We start from the raw sequence: 18,163 nt of genomic DNA, 5'->3' as shown, positions 1-18,163 counted from the left end.
AAATAGGATTTGAGCTAGGCCTATAATTCTGGATTAGATTTGATCAGTGGAGAGAAAGAGGAAGTGAGTTTTCAGCCTGAAAAAGCAGCAAGTGTTATGGCAGAAAGATAGCACAGCACTGGGCTCTTCCAGATGAATAAACCCGTTTGATCAGAGTAGAGGCTTTGTAGGCAACTCAAGGAGTTAAAACCGAAATGACAGATTGTAGGCAGTCTGAAAGCTGGTCTATTAAAGTTAGAAATGTTTAAGACATTTTAGACACTTATTGATGATTGCCTGCTTTTGTGATCAAAGAGTTTTGAAACAATTCCAAAATTTGTTTTAATGCCTGTTTATAGCAGCAAATATTTAAAGAAAACTACCTAAGAAATCAGAATTATATACTTTGTTTCTTGTAACTTCTAAAATCTATATGCAATGTTTATAGTACAGAACAAATGGAAGTAAAGTAAGTGCTTGTTGATTAAAATCAATTAAATTATTGTAGTCCATAAATGAACTATCATGTAGCCATTAAAATTGTGCTTTTATATTTATTGAAATAAAAAAACCCTCACTAAAAATCTTATTTTTGTTAAAGAGAAAAATACACACACACACACACAAATACACACATATAACTGCTTATATAAATGGCAATTTAAAAGTTCATGAGGAATGTATATCAAATAAATAACAGCTGGTATCTCTGAGTAATGGGATTGCTGGTGATTTTTATTTTATGTTTTATGCATTTATGAATTTTCAGAGTTCAGAAATTCTGTTTTATTCATTCTTTATTTTTCTTTTTTAAATACCAAATAAATATGTTACATTATAACAAGAAAAATTTGTTTTTTGAAAAAAAGATATTTCAGCCACATTTTGGATTCCTGGACAAAAAACAGGAAAAAAAAAAAACAAAACTGAATATAGTAGTTTTCACTTACACAAAGGAAAAGAGCCTCTTTCTTTTACTGAAAAATCATCCAACAATAAAGTTGTCTTCATTCCTTTAAGAAACAGCATTTTGAAAAGAGTTAATACCATATTTGTGAAAATTCCAGAACTTCTTAAAATATTAGTTTATAAAAGAAAATGGAATGATTTTTTATCCCACCTGCTGAGAAATAACCATTTTAAAATGAAGGTTACTATAGAGACAACATAAATGTGTTCAAAGAAGTTTTAAAATATATCTACATTTTCAACATGAAATAAAATATGTACAGCTAGGAGAAACGTTTGTTATTTTGAAAGCTGGGAGCAGATTTCCTTCTAGGGAATAAAAAGCCCCACTCCCTTTTTATATCAAAACATTCTGAGGGACTGATTTGGAGTCCATTTTGATAGACTGATAATCTACCCATCATATGTCAATGATGGGTGGATTATGTCATTGAATCAATGATGTCAATGATGGGGTGGGCTGGCAGTGGGTTAGACTTAAGTTGTTCTGAATAGTGAAATGAGAATTCTGGTTTTACTGAACCTACCCAGACAAAGAGGTAAGGGGACTTAGGAAAGGATGGAGAGAAACTCAGAGCACAGAGGTATTGGCTGCTGTATCAATAACCAAGGGATATTAAAGAACAGGGAAGCCATATATTTCAGTCAATATGGTTACCTACAGTGATAGTACTGTGCTGTGACATAATCCCTGACTGAAACCTTAAATTTTTATTTTACCCTAAAAGCATACTGCAAACCTTGGTTTATATGGGTAGTATTTTGGAAGGAAAGAAGTAGGGTGATGTTCAGCAGAGTGACAAAATGCTGGAAAGAGGATATGCACAGGAGGCAACACATAATGCAGAGAGTGATGTCAGCAACCATGGCAGAGTAGGCAAACCCAAACACTTGTCCCTCCACAAAAAAATAGAAAAATCAAGCAAACTTTCAGAACCGCCTTCGTCAGAACTCCAGTTATCAGAGGCCTACAGCACCCAAGTGAATGCTGAATGAAGGAAAAAGACAATTTAAAAATGGTAGGAAAAAAAAAAAAAAAAAAATGGTAGGAAAACTGTGGCATTTCTACTTGCCCTTACCCCACCCTGTTCCCAACTCAGTGGCAGTCTTGAAGATGGCAGTCCACGTTCCCAGCGTGGAACTCTAGTCCCTGGCTCTAAAAGGAGCAGAGCAGACTTTATTTAAAAAGAACTGTGTTTGTTCTAACCTACCCGGGGACTACTTGAAAGACTGACACAATGTACTTGTCTTTGTTTCATCTAACTTGGAACTCAGAGTGGAAAGCCAGCAGACGTTTCTCAAAAACATTAGAAAGCAAGCAAAAAAACAACATACAGCCACCTGGGACAAAAGATTACAGTTGAGACATACAATAGCATGCCAAAGCTTGGAAGGAAAAGTTAGAGTTTCAATGGGAAATTAGTGCATTCAAAAGTCCCTGTGTATACTGGGGAATTTAGAAAGCAGCACACATGCCCAGGGCAGGATGCAGCTCAGAAAACACCTAAGAAGACTCTAAGCCTATACCTCCAGGCCCAGTGCAAGCATGAAGTAAAGGCTAAGACATAATTGTAAATGGCCTGGCTAAGCATTGAAGGAGTGCCCCAGGACAGAGCCAATTTGCAAACCTGGGGGAGTTTTTTTGTTGTTGTTCTCAATTTGAGAGGTTCCTTTTTCTTTCTTTCTTTCTTTCTTTCTTTCTTTCTTCCTTCCTTCCTTTCTTTCTTTCTCTCTCTCTCTTTCTCTCTTTCTTTCTTTCTTTCTTTCTTTTTTTTCCCCCTCTCTCTCCCTTTCCCTTTCTCTTTCTCTCTTTCTGGTTCCTTGTTTTCAAGGAAATCTTTGTCTAAACCCTAGCTGAATGCAAGGTAAAGGAACCAAGACTTCAGGGACCACACAAGACAAAAAAACAAACTTTACAAAAACAGTTTAGAAAAGTTAGTAAACAAACAGCTACAATCTACAGAAAGCAAGGGAAGCAAACCCTGAGGAGAAGAAAGAATTTGATTTCAAGAATGACTACATTATAATATTAAAAATATCCAGTCTTCAACCCAAAATTATGAAGCATGTAATGAAACAAGAAAATATGTCCCATTCACAGGAAAAATTAACAGAAATTATTTCTGAGGAAGAACAGACTTTGAACTTACCAGACAAAGACTTTAAGTCAACCATCTTAAATATGTTCAAAGAGCTAAAGGAAACCAGGAGGATGATGTATGAACAAATAGAGAATATCCATGAAGAGACAGAAATCATAAAAGGAATTAGACTGAAAAGTATAACAAAGAACTCACTAGAGGGTTTTAATAGCAGATTTGAGCAGGCAGAAGAGTAAATGAACTTGAAGATTGTTCAATTAAATTACCCAATCTGAGGAACAGAAAGAAAAAAGAGTAAGAGCCTAAGAGACCTGTATGATACCATCAATATATACAAAATAGGAATCTCAGAAGGAGAAGAGAGAAAGGGTCAGAGAATATTTGAAGAAATAATAGCCAAAAACTTCTTAAATTTGATAACAGATAATGAATCTACAGATTCAGGGTGCTTACTGGTTCCCAAAAAGATAACACTAAGAAATCCACACCAAGATGCATAATAATGAAGTTATTAAAAGCCGAGAAACAAAACAGAAGATCTTGAAAGCAGCAAGAGAAAAGCAACTCATCATGGACAAAGGATCCTTAATAAGATTAGCAGCATCTTTCTCAGCAATAACCATAAAGGCCAGAAGACAATGGGATGACATTTTTTAAGTGCTGAAAGAAAAGAACTATCAGCCAGGAATTCTATATCCAGCAAAGCTATCCTTTAAGAATGAAGGAGAAATTAAAACATTCTCAGGTAAACAAAAGCTGATGAAGGTGCTAGTATACCTGCTCTATAAGAAACACACTACAAGAAGAAAAAGGAAAGAGGGAAGGAAGGAAGGAAGAAAGAAAGAAAGAAAGACATTACAAGAAAGGGAGTCCTTCAGGCTAAATGAAAGGACACTAGACAGTAACTTGAAGCCATATGAAGAAATAAAGAATTCCAGTAAAGGTAACTACATAGATAAATACAAAAGCCAATGTAATTTTATTTTTGGCTTGTAACTCCTTTTTATTTCCTACACTGTTTAAAAGACAAATGTATTTAAAAATTATAAATTAACAGGCACACAATGTATAAAGATGTAACGTGTAACAGTAACAACATAAAAGGGGATGGAACTGTACAGGAGCAGAGTTTGTATATGCTCTTGAAGCTAGGTTGGTATGAATTCAAACTAGACTGCTATAAATTTAAGATGTTAAGTATAATCCCCATGGTAACCACAAAGAAAATATTTTTTAAATAATCAAAAGAAAAGAAAATGAGAAAAAAATCAAAATTGTTCACTACAAAAAAATCAACTAAACATGAAAGAAGGCAATATGGAGGAAATGACAATAAAGGTATAAGCCATACAGAAAACAAACAGCAAAATGTCAAAAGTGAGGCCTTCTTATCAGTAATTAATTTAAATGTAAAAGGATTAAGTTCTCTAATAAATAGGCATAGATGGGTAGAATTTATTTATTTTAAAAAAGATGTAATTATATGCTATCTGTAAGACAAATTTGTGATCCAAAGACACAAATGGGTTGAAAGTGAAAGGATGGAAAACAATATTCCATGCATATAGTAACCAAAAGAGACTTGGAGTGCCACACTAATATCAGACAAAATCGACCTTAATTGTCTCTTGTTACAAGAGACAAAGAAGACATTAGATATTGATAACAGAGTCAGTTTGTTAAAAATATATAATTATAAACATATACACACCAAAAAATAGAGCCCCAAATTCATGATACAAATATTGACAATTAAAGGGAGGAAGAGACAATTCTACAATAATAGTTGGAGACTTCAATACCCACTTTTCAAAATGGAGAGAAAACCTAGACAGAAGATCAATAAGGAAATAGAGGACTTTAACAGCACTGTAAGCCAACCTGACCTGACAACTAGACATATAGAAGCACTCCTCACAGCAACAGCAGAATACACTCTTTTCTCAAGTGCACATGGAACATTCTCCAGGATAGACCATATGTTAGACCACAAAACATATCTCAGTAATTTAAAAATACTGAAATCAGATGAAGTAGCTTCTCTAAAGACAATGGAATAAAGCTAGAAATCAGTAACAGAAGGAAAACTGGAAAATTCACAAATATGTGGAACATAAACAACATACTCTTAACCAGTAATCAGAGAAGAAATAATAAAGGAAATTGGAAAATACTTAGAGATGAGTGAAAACAAAATACAACATTCCAAAACATATGGGATTGGCAAAAGCAGTACTTAGAGGGAAAATTGTAGCAGTAAATACCTACATTAAAAAGGAACAAAAATCTCAAATCAATAACCTACCTTTACACCTTAAAAAACTAGGAAAAGAGGAGCAAACTAAATTCAAAGCTAGGAGAAGGAAGGAAATAATAAATATTTGGATAGAAATAGAAAATTTTTTTTAAATAGTAAGACAATAAAATCAATTACACCAAAATTTTGTTCTTTGAAAAGATCAACCAAATTGACAAACCTTAGCTAGACTGACAAAAAACAGAGAAGATTCAAATAAATAAAATCAGAAAGTGGAGACATTATTACTGACCTTACATAAATCAAAAGAATGATAAGAGAATACTGTGAACAATTATATGCCAACAAATTAGATAACCTAGATTAATGGACAAATTCCTAGAAACATACAAATTACCAAAACCAACTCAAGAAGAAATAGGAAATGTGAACAGACATGTAACAAGAGATTAAATCAGTGATTTAAAAAGAAAGGAAGAAAGAAAGAAAGAAGGGAAGAAAGAAAGAAAGAAAGGAAGAAAGGAAGGAAGGAAGGAAGGAAGGAAGGAAGGAAGGAAGGAAGGAAGGAAGGAAGGAAGGAAGGAAGGAGAGAAGAAAGGAAGGAAGGAAGGAGGGAAGGGAGGAAGAAAAGAAAGAAAGAAAAAACTTCTATCAAAGAAATGTCCAAAACCAGATGGCTTCACTGGTGAATTCTACCAAATAACAACACCAAATCTTCTCAAACTCTTTTGCCCCCCCCCCCAAAAAGGAGAGAACACTTACTTCCTAAATCATTCCATGAGGTCAATGTTACTCTGATACCAAAGTCAAAGATACTACCAGAAAAGGTACAAAGCAGAGATAACGGCTACCTCCTCCCCACCCCCATATAAAAAATTCCAGGGCTTCCTTGGTGGCGCAGTGGTTGAGAATCTGCCTGCCAATGCAGGGGACACGGGTTCGCACCCTGGTCTGGGAAGATCCCACATGCCGCGGAGCAACTGGGCCCGTGAGCCACAATTACTGAGCCTGCGCGTCTGGAGCCTGTGCTCTGCAACAAGAGAGGCCGCAATAGTGAGAGGCCTGCGCACCGCAATGAAGAGTGGCCCCCGCTTGCCACAACTAGAGAAAGCCCTTGCACAGAAACAAAGACCCAACACAGCTATAAAAATAAAATAAATTAAAAAAAAGACCCACAGCTGTGTCACATCTTCTAAAAAAAAAAAAAAAAATTCCAGATATTTCCAGTATTCTTCATTCCTGCATGTAGCTACAGATTTTCATCTAGGATAATTTCCCTTCTGCTTGAAGGACTTTTTTTTTTTTTAACATTTCTTGTAGTGCAGATACGCTGGTGATTAGTTCTTTCAACTGTTACATGTCTAAAAAGGTTGTTATTTTGCCTTAATTTTCAAGTGATATTTTTGCGGGGTATAGAATTATAGGTTGACAGGGGTTTTTTTCTGGTATTTTTTAAATGTTGCCTCACTGTCTTCTCACTTGCATGAGACCTCTGTTGTCACCCTTACCTTTGTTCCTTTGCACATGGGTCTTTTTCTTTGGCTGTTTTGAAGATTTTCTCACTGTTGTTATTTGAGCAATTTGAGATGATGTGCCTTGGTGGAGTTTCCTTCATGTTTCTTCTGCTTGGGATTCATTAAGTTTATTGAATCTGTGGATTTATAATTTTTATCAAATTTGGAAAAATTTCAGCCATTATTTCTTCGAATAACTTTTTTGTTCCCATCTCATTCTCATCTCCTGTGGAACTCCAATTACACATATACTACGTATACTACACCACTTGAACCTGTCCCACAGCTCACTCATGCCCTGTTCTTTTTAAAAAAGTCTCTATTACTTCCACATTTCATTCTGGATAGTTTCTATGAATAAATCTTTAGGTTTGTTAATCTTCTGCAATGTCCTATCTGTTGTTAGTTCCATCCAGTGTATTTTTATCTCCAATATTGTCATTTTCATCCCTAGAAGTTCAATTTGGATCTCTTGTATATTTTTCTTGTCTCTACTTTTTGAACATAAGGAATACAGTTATAATAAATATTATAATATACTTGCCTGCAAATTCTAACATCTATATTAAGGATTCTGGGTAAATTTCAATCAATTTAATTTTTCTCCTCACTGTGGGTCGTATTTTCCTGTAGTTTTGCATGCCTGTATATTTTATTGGATGCCAGCTGTTATGAATATTATCCTGTTAGATGCTGGGTATTTTTGTATTCCTATACATATTCTTGAGCTTTGTTCTGAGATGCAGTTAAGTTACTTGAAAACAGTTTGATCCTTTCAGGTCTTGCTTTTGAGCATTCATAGGTAGGACCAGAACAATGCTCAGTCTAGGACTAATTGTTCCATATTACTGAGGCAAGATCCTTCTTTGTACTCCTTCCAATGCCCCATGAATAATGAAATTTTCCAGTCTGAATGTTGAGAACAAGAACTATTCATGGCACCATTTGAGCGTGGGCCCTGTTACCTTGATTTCTATTGGGTGGTTCTTTCCCCAGTCTCTGGTAGTTTCTTCACATTTGGGTGCTGATAAATACTCAGCTGAACAATTAAAAGGGGATCTTCTACAGAGCTACAAAGTTCTCTCTCTATGCCACTTACTTGTTTCCAGTACTTTATTCTGTGAAGTATAGCTGCCTTGGTCTCCCAAGACTCTCAGCTTTGTCTCCTCAACTCAAGAAGTCCCTTGGGCTCAGCTCAAGTTCCTCCTCTCCGCACCACAGTCTGGAAACTCTCTGAAGGAAATCACATGGAACAGCTGTAGGGCTCACCTACCTCATTTGTTTCTTTAGTCTCAGGGATCTCTACCCTTCATTGCCTGATGTCCAGTGTCTTGAAAATCATTGTCTTCTGTATTTTGTCTATTTCTTGATTGGTTTAGGCTGAATAAGAACTAGGGTAGCTTTGGTACCCTTATAAGTCTATCTTGACTAGAAACAGAAGAATTCCCATTTAATTTTAGTAATTTTAATTTAAATATCCACTTTTGGTTAGTGGCTATTTTATTAGATGGCACTATCAACAATTGCTGGGGTTGCTGAGGTTGAGTTTTTAAAATACAAATGTAAACTTCAAATGAGCACTTTTTAAAACTTATTCTTTAATAGACATTGTATTAAAAATGGAAGTTAATTCAGCCAACTTTCAGTTCTACCCTGACTTAGGCAGTCTCATATGCATTATGCATTGGAATTGTTCAAATTCACTTCAAGTATAGTTCATCTTCAAACTCTATGTTCTTACGTTTTCCTGAATTTATAATAGATTCAAAATAAAGTGTTGTCACAGCGATTATAAAAGTGAAGAAACAAAAAAAGCTGAGTTTTTCAGTTTTGTCATTCTAATGGCCATTTGGAATTTTTGTTTTCAAAATATAAAATAGTAAAAACCATGCAGCCTGAAAGGTATAATATTTTTGTTTGCTAAGTGCAAACAGTAGCTCATACAGGAAATATTTTACCTAATATTAGGTAAAATATCAGATTAGGTAAAGATACTGAAAGATACTATTCAGTATCTTTAAAATGAAATTTATTATTTTTATTAATATATTTAATTATCCTTAAACTGTAATATTATTATTCATTACTGCAACAGGCCTATATATAGGTATAGTTTTTCCTTTTTCATTAAGTATATGAATGTAATTTAAAATATTTGTCTAGTACTTTTTTCCTTATTTGTACCATACTATGAATTTTACTTTTTACTTTTTTATTTTTCACAAGCATGATTTTTTACATATTTATATATGAAATTTCAATAAAAGAAAATATTTGCTGTTTAAATTTTTCTCTATAATTTATTATTCATTTCTTTCATGATTTTTACTGAAAATAATTTTGTTCTGTAGGGGGGTTGTTTAAAAAGTATCTGTTGTTGGGCTTCCCTGGTGGTGCAGTGGTTGAGAATCTGCCTGCCAATGCAGGGGACACAGGTTCAACCCCTGGTCTGGGAAGATCCCACATGCCGCGGAGCAACTAGGCCCGTGAGCCACAACTACTGAGCCTGCGCGTCTGGAGCCTGTGCTCCGCAACAAGGGAGGCCATGATAGTGAGAGGCCCGCGCATGCAATGAAGAGTGGCCTCCACTTGCCGCAACTAGAGAAAGCCCTCGCACAGAAACGAAGACCCAACACAGCCAAAAAAAAGTATCTGTTGTTTAAAAATATACTAGGCTTGGGACTTACCTGGTGGTGCAGTGTTAAGAATCTGCCTGCCAATGCAGGTGACGTGGGGGGTTTGAGTCCTGCTCTGGGAAGATCCCACATGCCACGGAGCAACTAAGCCCACGTGCCACAACTACTGAGCCTGTGCTCTAGAGCCCACGAGCCACAACTACTGAGCCCACATACCACAACTACTGAAGCCCACGCGCCTAGAGCCCGTGCTCCTAAAATCTTCAGCTCCTAAAATGTAAAATTCTCCTCAGTGTTCTCTTTTTGTTTTTGTTTTTGTTTTTCACCATTCATTCAATGAATACCAGGCCCACCATGCCCCTGAAGAAAGTCTGAGCTAGGAGAAAGGACCTTTCACCTGAAATGAAGGTCAGAGTCTAAATGATTACCCAAAACTGGACATTGTAATATATGTCTGTTACATATGACTGTTCCTGGGACCAAAAGTCTTTTAATCTTTCATTTTTGCTCTAATCTAAGAGTGACTGAAAAGTTGATGGCACTTGCCCAAGTTTCTTTCTAAAGATCAAGGAAAAATGACACCTCAGAAAGGGATCAATTTGGGGAAAAAAATCAAGTTTTTTCTGCTTGCACCCAATTAGAGTATTGCTCTTTCAATAGAAAGGTGATACGTAAAAGCTGACAGTCCCAGCTGTCAGGGCACTTAAATTTTGTCAGTGGAAGACACAGGAGCTAAGTAATTACAAAACTGTCAACTCTAATAAGTGCTACAAAAGAGGTACATGGAACCATGAAAAGTATGTAACTACTAGATTTTATTCTAGATCAGTGTGTCAAAAACCAGTGTAGTTAACGACAAATTTGTCAAATTTCCTGGCTATTTGATAAAGTTTACTGAAAAGCATGTTGGATAGAATGACTTTCACAGCTTTTGCAAATTTTTGTGTGGTTTTTAAATGACTGGTTTTTATTTGTCTTCATCATAGCCCTTAAAGATCGTTCAATTTGTTTCTGCCCCAGCTTGCTGTTACTGCAGCTGGAGGGCACTGAGCAAGGTTGGGGGGGTGTTAAGGCTGGAGGCTGGGGAGACTGGACAAAAGGATGCCCATCCTCCAAAGGGGGTGTCTAGGGGACAGAGAGAGAGCGTTGACTTTCCACAACTGGCTTTTGACCCAGTTGACCTATTCCCAGCCTTCATTGTATTTCCTCTGGATTTCTGCAGGTCTAATTGGCCTCCTGCCTGTTTGTCTGATCTGATCTCCAGAAAGATCTTCCTCAAATGCAAATTTGCTCCACTGTTCAGTCTCTCAGTGGCTGCCTGTTCTTGCTGTTCTTGTTCTCACAGTCCTGCCCGGAGCACCTCCCACCACCCTTGCCAGCTGACTCCTTCTCAGTGCTCTCAGTGCTCATCCCAGACATCAGCACTTCTGGGAGATGTTCAGATGTTCTCAAGCCTCCTAGTCAGGCCACGGGCCCACTGTCCTAATGGCATCCCCGTCCCACGTCTACCAGGGAAACTGTCAGTCAGGCTTGCCTGTCTCTCTTCTGGTTGGTGCACTCCTTAGGCAGGGATTTTTATCCCTCTGATCCTAGCCTCAGGCTGTTCCCTGGCACAGAGTGGTGCTTACTAAATCATTCAGTGAATTAATTGATGAATGAGCTAATCATCTGTTTTCCAAGCTTCAGACACACATTTCCCTTTTCTACAAAATATCTCCAAATGCACATCCTTCAGGCATATCCGAATCAACAGGTCCCAAGCCAAACTCATAATTCTCTACCTTAACTTAATATCTATATTGATTAATGGCATTATACACCCTTACTAACACTCAGCCTCAAAACCTAGTTCTACTGTCAACCCCTACATGCATTAAATTGTCCAGTCCTCTTGCTTTTGCTTGTTCAAGTGTCTTTCCAAATCATTTTCTTGCTCCACTCCTGCTGCCTCTTCCTCCCCAGTTTCCTAACCAATGACCATCCCAGGTGAAGCACACACAAGCCCATCACTTGGGACTGCTCACGATTCCCTAAATACACTGTGCACCATTCCTCCTGTGTTTTGCTAGCACCTACCCTCTGCTAACACCTGACCTTCCTCACCTTGCTCAGATGCTCCATGAGGCTGTTTAAAATGCCCCTGGAGGGACTTCCCTGGCGGTCCAGTGGTTAAGACTCTGCGCTTCCACTGAAGGGAGCACGGGTTCAATCCCTAGTTGGGATCCCCGATCCTGCATGCCACAGGGAGCAGCCAAAAAAAAAAATGCCCCCGGAAAGACTTGTTCTCTCCCACTCTGGATCTCCAAGAATACTGTATCTTATTTGTATGACTGTTATATCACTTACCCCAGTTATTATGCGTGTTTCTATCTTATTGTCCAGATATCAAGTCCTTGGAAGACACAGCCCATGTCATGTTCATCTTAGCAGGATTTTGCACAAAGTAGGAGTTTAGCAAATGGTTTTGCATTTATTAATAGAATTAATCAATTTCATTCCTCAATTCATTCCATGAGACTATAATTACCACCAAATTTTCTACTCCTTAACATAACTGTCGAGATTCATTGATTTCTTCAAAGGCAGAATTTTATGTTGGCTTTTGAATAATAAGAGCTCCCACTGATTTCATGCCTAGTACCTGCCAACCATTATACACATTTTATTTCTAATCCTTACAATAACCTTGCAAAATAGAAGGAAACATTTTACAGATGAGGAAGCATGTTTCATGAGGGTAAGTAACTTGCTCAAGGCCATATAAGTGCCCCAGTTGAGACTAGAAGCCAGGGTTGTTTGATTCTAAAAACCACCAGACCACATTACCCTCATCTATATTGTGGGATATATGAGTCTGTTTTGTTCCTATCCTTCATGTATTCCTCTTTTCTTTTTTAATGTGCCATAATATACGTAAATGATGTCCTGATAACATATGTTTAGACTATTTTTCTATTGTTAACAAATTCCAGGAAGGGGAAGATTTTGGTACACAGCATCTGAAGAGGGTTATATCAACATTTATTTCCATGATTTGAGTTTAAAAATTATCTGTCACACTTCCCTTATCGGCACAGAGAATTATCACTGATGAAACATGTCTTATACTGTATGCATTTCTCTGGGACGGTGATACTGATCAATCTGAATACCCATGTATCACTGGTCATTTGTAGCTCGTGTATTCATCTTTAAAAAGATTTTAGTTTGTTGCTAAGCTAATGTTTATTTTGTGCTTTATAGTCCACTTCAACATCAGACACATTTCAAGAGGATCTCGTGGAGAAAAAGTGCTTAACTGAAAAATACACATGTCTCTCCTGCAATAAAGTCTTCTGCCAACCATGGCAGAAATGCATCGACGGGACCTGTGTTTGTAAACTTCCTTATCAGTGCCCAAAGAATGGTACCAGGGTGTGTTCAGTTAATGGGAAAAGCTACCCAACTTACTGTCAGCAAAAGAGTTTTGAATGTCTTCGTCCAGAGGCAAAGTTTTTAAAAACGGGAGCATGCACAGGTGAAGGTAGGAAAAGCCTAGTTTATTTTGTAAGAAGAAAATTGTCTACTATATTTTCTGTTAGAAAATACTTTTCCTATGAAATGTTATGACGACAACTCAAAATTCTTCTCTAGACCCTCACTAGTAACTGGGGTGATAACTAAAGAAGTTAGGGGATCATCAGAATCTAGCCAGCCCTTGAGTCCAGAGCATGAGGCCCTGAGGCTGGTCCTTCCCCTCAGTGCCTATGCCACTCTCTGCTGCCCAGCCCTTCAGAATTATCCCCACTCTCACTACTACTTGGCTAAAGGGATTATTCCCGGAGCTCTTGAGTTGGTTCAGAGCCCAGTGAAAAGGGCTTTACATGAGACTGGTACTGATATGGAACCCCTTTGGACCCCAGCCCCAATAATTTCTTCCAGCATCCATCCCACCAGTCCCTACCCCTTTCCCTAGTCCCAAACCATCAGCCCTGATCCAAGGTTTAGCTCAGGCCATTGCTGGCCTAGGATATACTCCAACCTAGCAAACTTGGCACATCAGATGAGAGAGCTTGTCAAGACTTCATCCAGGTGCCTAATGTAGTGAGGAGGCTGGGACCCTAATATGCAGATTAGTAGAGTGGTTAAGATTTAAGGGTCTCACTGTCAGTCAGATTTAGCTGTAAGCCCCTCCAAGCCCCACCTCGATTATTGACAGACTATGTGGCCTCTCTGGAATGCAGTTTCCACATCTGTAAAATGTGAGTAACAGTAGTTCCTAACTCATAAGACTCTTGTGAAAATTAAATAACATGCTGTATGTAAAGCTCTGTGAATAGTACCCAGAGAACACTCATGAAATTTTAGCTGTGACAGCAAACCTTAAGCTCATTGTCTTCTGAGATGAATTATCACAGACATTTCATGAATTTACAGAAGAATGCTTAAAACGTTCTTTTTAAAGTTACCATGACATATGCCAGCACACAGTAGCCTAAATATTTTTGTATTGCTGAGTTAAGATGTTAAGGTACTGTGGAACAGGAAGAAGAAAGATCCGTAATTGAGTCCATCCCTCTTACTTGCTGGAGAGGACGAAAGCAACTGTGGAGATTATTTTGTCAGGGTCAGACTTTTGTTCTCTTGAGGCATGAAATGCCTTAAATATATGAGAATACATAAACCTTTCTTACATTTTCATTATTTGCTTGGCTAACTTTTAAGAGCACGGATTTTGGAGTCAGATCAATATAGCAGGTTCAGATTCCTGGCTTCAGTCCTTGAGCAAGTAACTTAATCTCATGTATAAAAATGGATAAATTTAGATTCCTCATGTGTAAAAATAGGGATAAATATCACCCTAATCTTCATAGGGTTGATACGAGGATTTTATGGTACTTTTCTTTACAACTGGGTAGCACAGCTACTGACGCATAATAAGCCCTCATAAAATGATTGCTTACCATTTGTTAGAATCTTCATGGTGGGTCTTCCCTGGTGGCGTAGTGGTTAAGAATCCGCCTGCCAATGCAGGGGACACGGGTTCAATCCCTGGTTCGGGAAGATCCCACATACCGCGGAGCAACTAAGCCCGCGAGCCATGACTACTGAAGCCCGTGCACCTAGAGCCCGTGATTTGCAACAAGAAAAGCCACCGCAATGAGAAGCCTGCGCACCACAACGAAGAGCAGCCCCCGCTCACTGCAACTAGAGAAAGCCCGTGCCCAGCAACGAAGACCCAACGCAGCCAAAAAAAGAAAAAAATCTTCATGGTGTTCAAAGTTAATTAGAAATTATGTATTTTATTACTTTAGAGACTTAATCAAGAGGAGGAAGAGTGCCTGAATATTGCTCATTCTTTTTTTTTTAAATTTTAGAACAATTTAGTGTTTCCTTGGAGAATGAAGAAGGACATTCAGAAGGAATTGTTGAAGTAAAACTTATAGACCAAGATAAAAAAATGTTTGTGTGTGGAAAAAGCTGGAGCATTACACAGGCCAACGTGGCCTGCCTTGACCTTGGATTTCAACTGTGAGTGCTTGTGTCACTGAATTTTCCCAGGGCTGATTTTATTATTCCAACTTTTTTTTTTTTTTGATTACCCTATCTTTCTGTGCCTCAACTTCCTCAACTGTAACCTGAACATATTAACTGCCTGTCATGAGGATGAAGTGGGTTTATGCTCAACTAGCACTTAGAACACTGCTGAGCACACAAAGTTTGCTCAGGTATCTGGATGCAATCTTTCGCCCATCTGTAGACTTGCAAATACATTCATCATTATCTCTATTCACCTATGATTACGTCCACTCCTTCATACTTAATGTTGTTTATATATGCCTTCTCTCTTTTTTCTCTCAACCTTGCAGAGATTTGTCTATTTGATTAGTGTTTTTGATTTTTGTATTTGTAAATTATCTCTTGTTTCTTTATTTTCATTAACGTTTATCTTTGGCTCTCTCTCTTCTTTTCCCTATTGTATTTTTTCTAATTCTGTTAGTTAAAATGCTTAGCTCATCAATTTTCAGTTTTTCTTATTTTCTAATATAAGCATTTAATGTACAAATTTCCCTCTAGGTAATGCTTCATCTGCATGCCATAACCCTCTATAAGTGGGTATTTTATTTATTGTTCAATTCAAAATATTTTCTAATTTTCAATATAATTTCTTCTTTGACTCATACATAATTCAGAAGTTTCTTTTTTTTTACATTCCTAATGAGTATATTAGTTCGCTTTTGGTTAACTTTTTTATATAGATTTGCCATTTAATTTTATTGTGGAGAGAGAATGTCTCCATATGATGACAATTGTTTAAATATTTTTTTGAGACTTGCTTTGTACTGAGTATATTTTAAATGCTTCATGTGCAGGGTTCTGCATAATAGATGTGTTATCCATTAGAATAAGCAAGCTTGTTGATCGCTTTATTCAAATATTTTCCCATTTATTTACTTACAGGTTTTCTATGTTTTTATCTTTTAAGTTTGTCCCTTATAAACAACACATATCTAGATTTTTTTAAAAAAATACAATATGACAATAACTGTCTGAAGAGTTTAGTCCATTTACATTATTGTGATTATTTACATTGTTGAATTTATTTTTCCTATCTTGTTTTGGGCTTATTAGTTACCCTGCTTTTTCTGTCCTCTTGTTTCTTCCTTTTAAAATTTCTGTTAGGTTAATAAAGCTGATGTTGTTGTTTCTTAATCTTCTCCTTTTTCTTCCTCTAATTGGTTTGAAAATTATACACATCCTATTTCTATTCCTTTAGTGGTTATCTTTACATTTATACCATGAACCCTTAACTTAGAAAGTCCTTGGCCTCTTCAGGAATAATATCAATACAAAGAATGGCATTACCGTGTCAAGTTTCCAGTATTTTGTTCAACCTTATTTTTATATATTCCTGAAGTTAATTGCTATCATTATATAATAAGCAATTATCATCACTTTTGTTCAGTCAGTGCTTACTCAGATGTACTTCATGTTTACCAACTTTCTGGTTTGTTGTTGCTTCTTTCATCTCACTTCTTTGTTCTGGCTTCAATTTTCTTCTGCCTAAACCACATCTGCTAGTAGTTCATTAGTGAGAGTCTCTTATCATTACATTGAGCCATAGAGTATTTCTTATTTTCGACAGTTTGTGACCTACAACCTATGATTCAACCTAATGGCAAACTCTCTCACTCTTTGATCTCCCAATTTTTGTTCTTATATTTTGTATAAGCTCATGAACAGACTTCTCTGATTTTAGCCAGTGGGTATTTCCCTTAATTCCTTAAGAGCTCATTGAGGACATTTATCTAGTACTTTTAGATATTTATAGGTTGAGAGGTTTTTCAGATTATTCACCTGTCAGATTGCCCCAAATGGCTCCCATCTGTTCTCATATTTCGATGTGGTTTGGCACAGTTTCATGACCACTATATCTTCATTATGGATCTGAACCTCTTTGTTCCCTTTAATTGCTCTCTTTTTCCCTTTCATTGTGATTTATCTGATATTTATATTGCCATTACTGCTTAATTTTTGTTTACATATGCCTGATGCACCTTTGCTCAACCTTTTATTTTTAACCCATTTTCCCCATTAACTTCTAGAGAAAAGCAGGGAGCAATTGAATATTCTGGAAGAATAGCTCACTGTAACTCATCATCTCTAGGATATCGGGTCACTGAGGTAGCCTCTTAGCTACACAAATTCTGAACAAACTGAGAAGTCCAAGCAATGGCACATAGATGTCAAAATATCACTTAATACTGTCAAGACTGAATTGAGGATGTAGCTTAGCGTGAAAGCAAAATGGACCTGCTAGAATCAAACTAACTGAACCTCCCTGATCCCAGGCAACAATGGGGCCAACCAGGTAAGAATTACAGCATTCGGCAGGTGAAGAGGACCCAAAAGGAAAAAATGGAAGAGCTGGGCTGACCTTTCCTGGTTTACATTTCCAAAATTCCCTGATAAAATTAATCCACTCCCTTCCTGGAGAGAAGAGGAGTTAAGCCGTAGAAAGAGGCCAAGAATGACATATCTCAGGTTGGAAAGAAATCAGCAGTGTGGATGAAGAGGCATTCCTCCTTAACAAGAAACAGAGGAGAGGAAACCAGTATTTGTGGGTGCTTGCCATGTTTTGAACTTTGGCCAGTCAGTTTAAACTGATTGTTTTAGTTAATCTTTGCAAAACTCAATGAGGTAGTTATATTCCCTCTTACAGGTGAAGATATTGAAGCTCAGAGAATTTAAGCATATTGCCCAATCTATCACCCATGTGTAGAAAATAAGAGGAAATTAGTCCCTTACCGCCTACAGTAAAGTCATAAATACAAAGTACTAATTATTCTACCTTTCTGCTTCATTTATTTGATTTGCAGAGGTGCTCTTGATACTCAAAGGAGAGATCCTCATACAAATTCCACTGAATGTCTACATGTGCATTGTCGAGGATTTGAGACCAGTTTGGCTGAATGTACTTTTACTAAGGGACAAACCAGCAGTTCCGAGGGTTTGGCTGGTGTGGTGTGTTACACAGGGAGTGCAGGTTAGTGGAGTACTGGCCTGATATTTTCCCTTCCTTCAAGGTTGTTTATTTCACATCAAGTCTGTAGTAAACAAATAAATTACAAATACCCTCTTGCCAGTCACACACAATGGCAAAATCATATTTTGGGTTTTAGAGCCGAAATGGGTGCTTTTCGCCTACTGTACCTTTCTGCCATT

General features: G+C 37.2%; 1 protein-coding gene across 1 annotated transcript in view; it reads left to right on the top strand.

Annotated features, from left to right (window-relative positions):
* The window catches only part of CFI (complement factor I), a 50,215-nt gene that overhangs the window by 12,390 nt on the left and 19,662 nt on the right, over window positions 1–18,163 (top strand). The window contains exons 5-7 of the mRNA XM_082462850.1: window positions 12,701–12,980; window positions 14,815–14,968; window positions 17,818–17,984. Coding sequence (XP_082318976.1) covers window positions 12,701–12,980; window positions 14,815–14,968; window positions 17,818–17,984 — 601 coding nt within the window. The remainder of the gene's footprint in view (window positions 1–12,700; window positions 12,981–14,814; window positions 14,969–17,817; window positions 17,985–18,163) is intronic.

The sequence above is a fragment of the Balaenoptera physalus genome, assembly GCF_965194825.1.
Source record: "Balaenoptera physalus genome assembly, chromosome: 5".
Taxonomy (NCBI): domain Eukaryota; kingdom Metazoa; phylum Chordata; class Mammalia; order Artiodactyla; family Balaenopteridae; genus Balaenoptera; species Balaenoptera physalus.
Note: the sequence above shows the minus strand (reverse complement) of the source record. Positions and strands in the feature narration are given on the sequence as shown.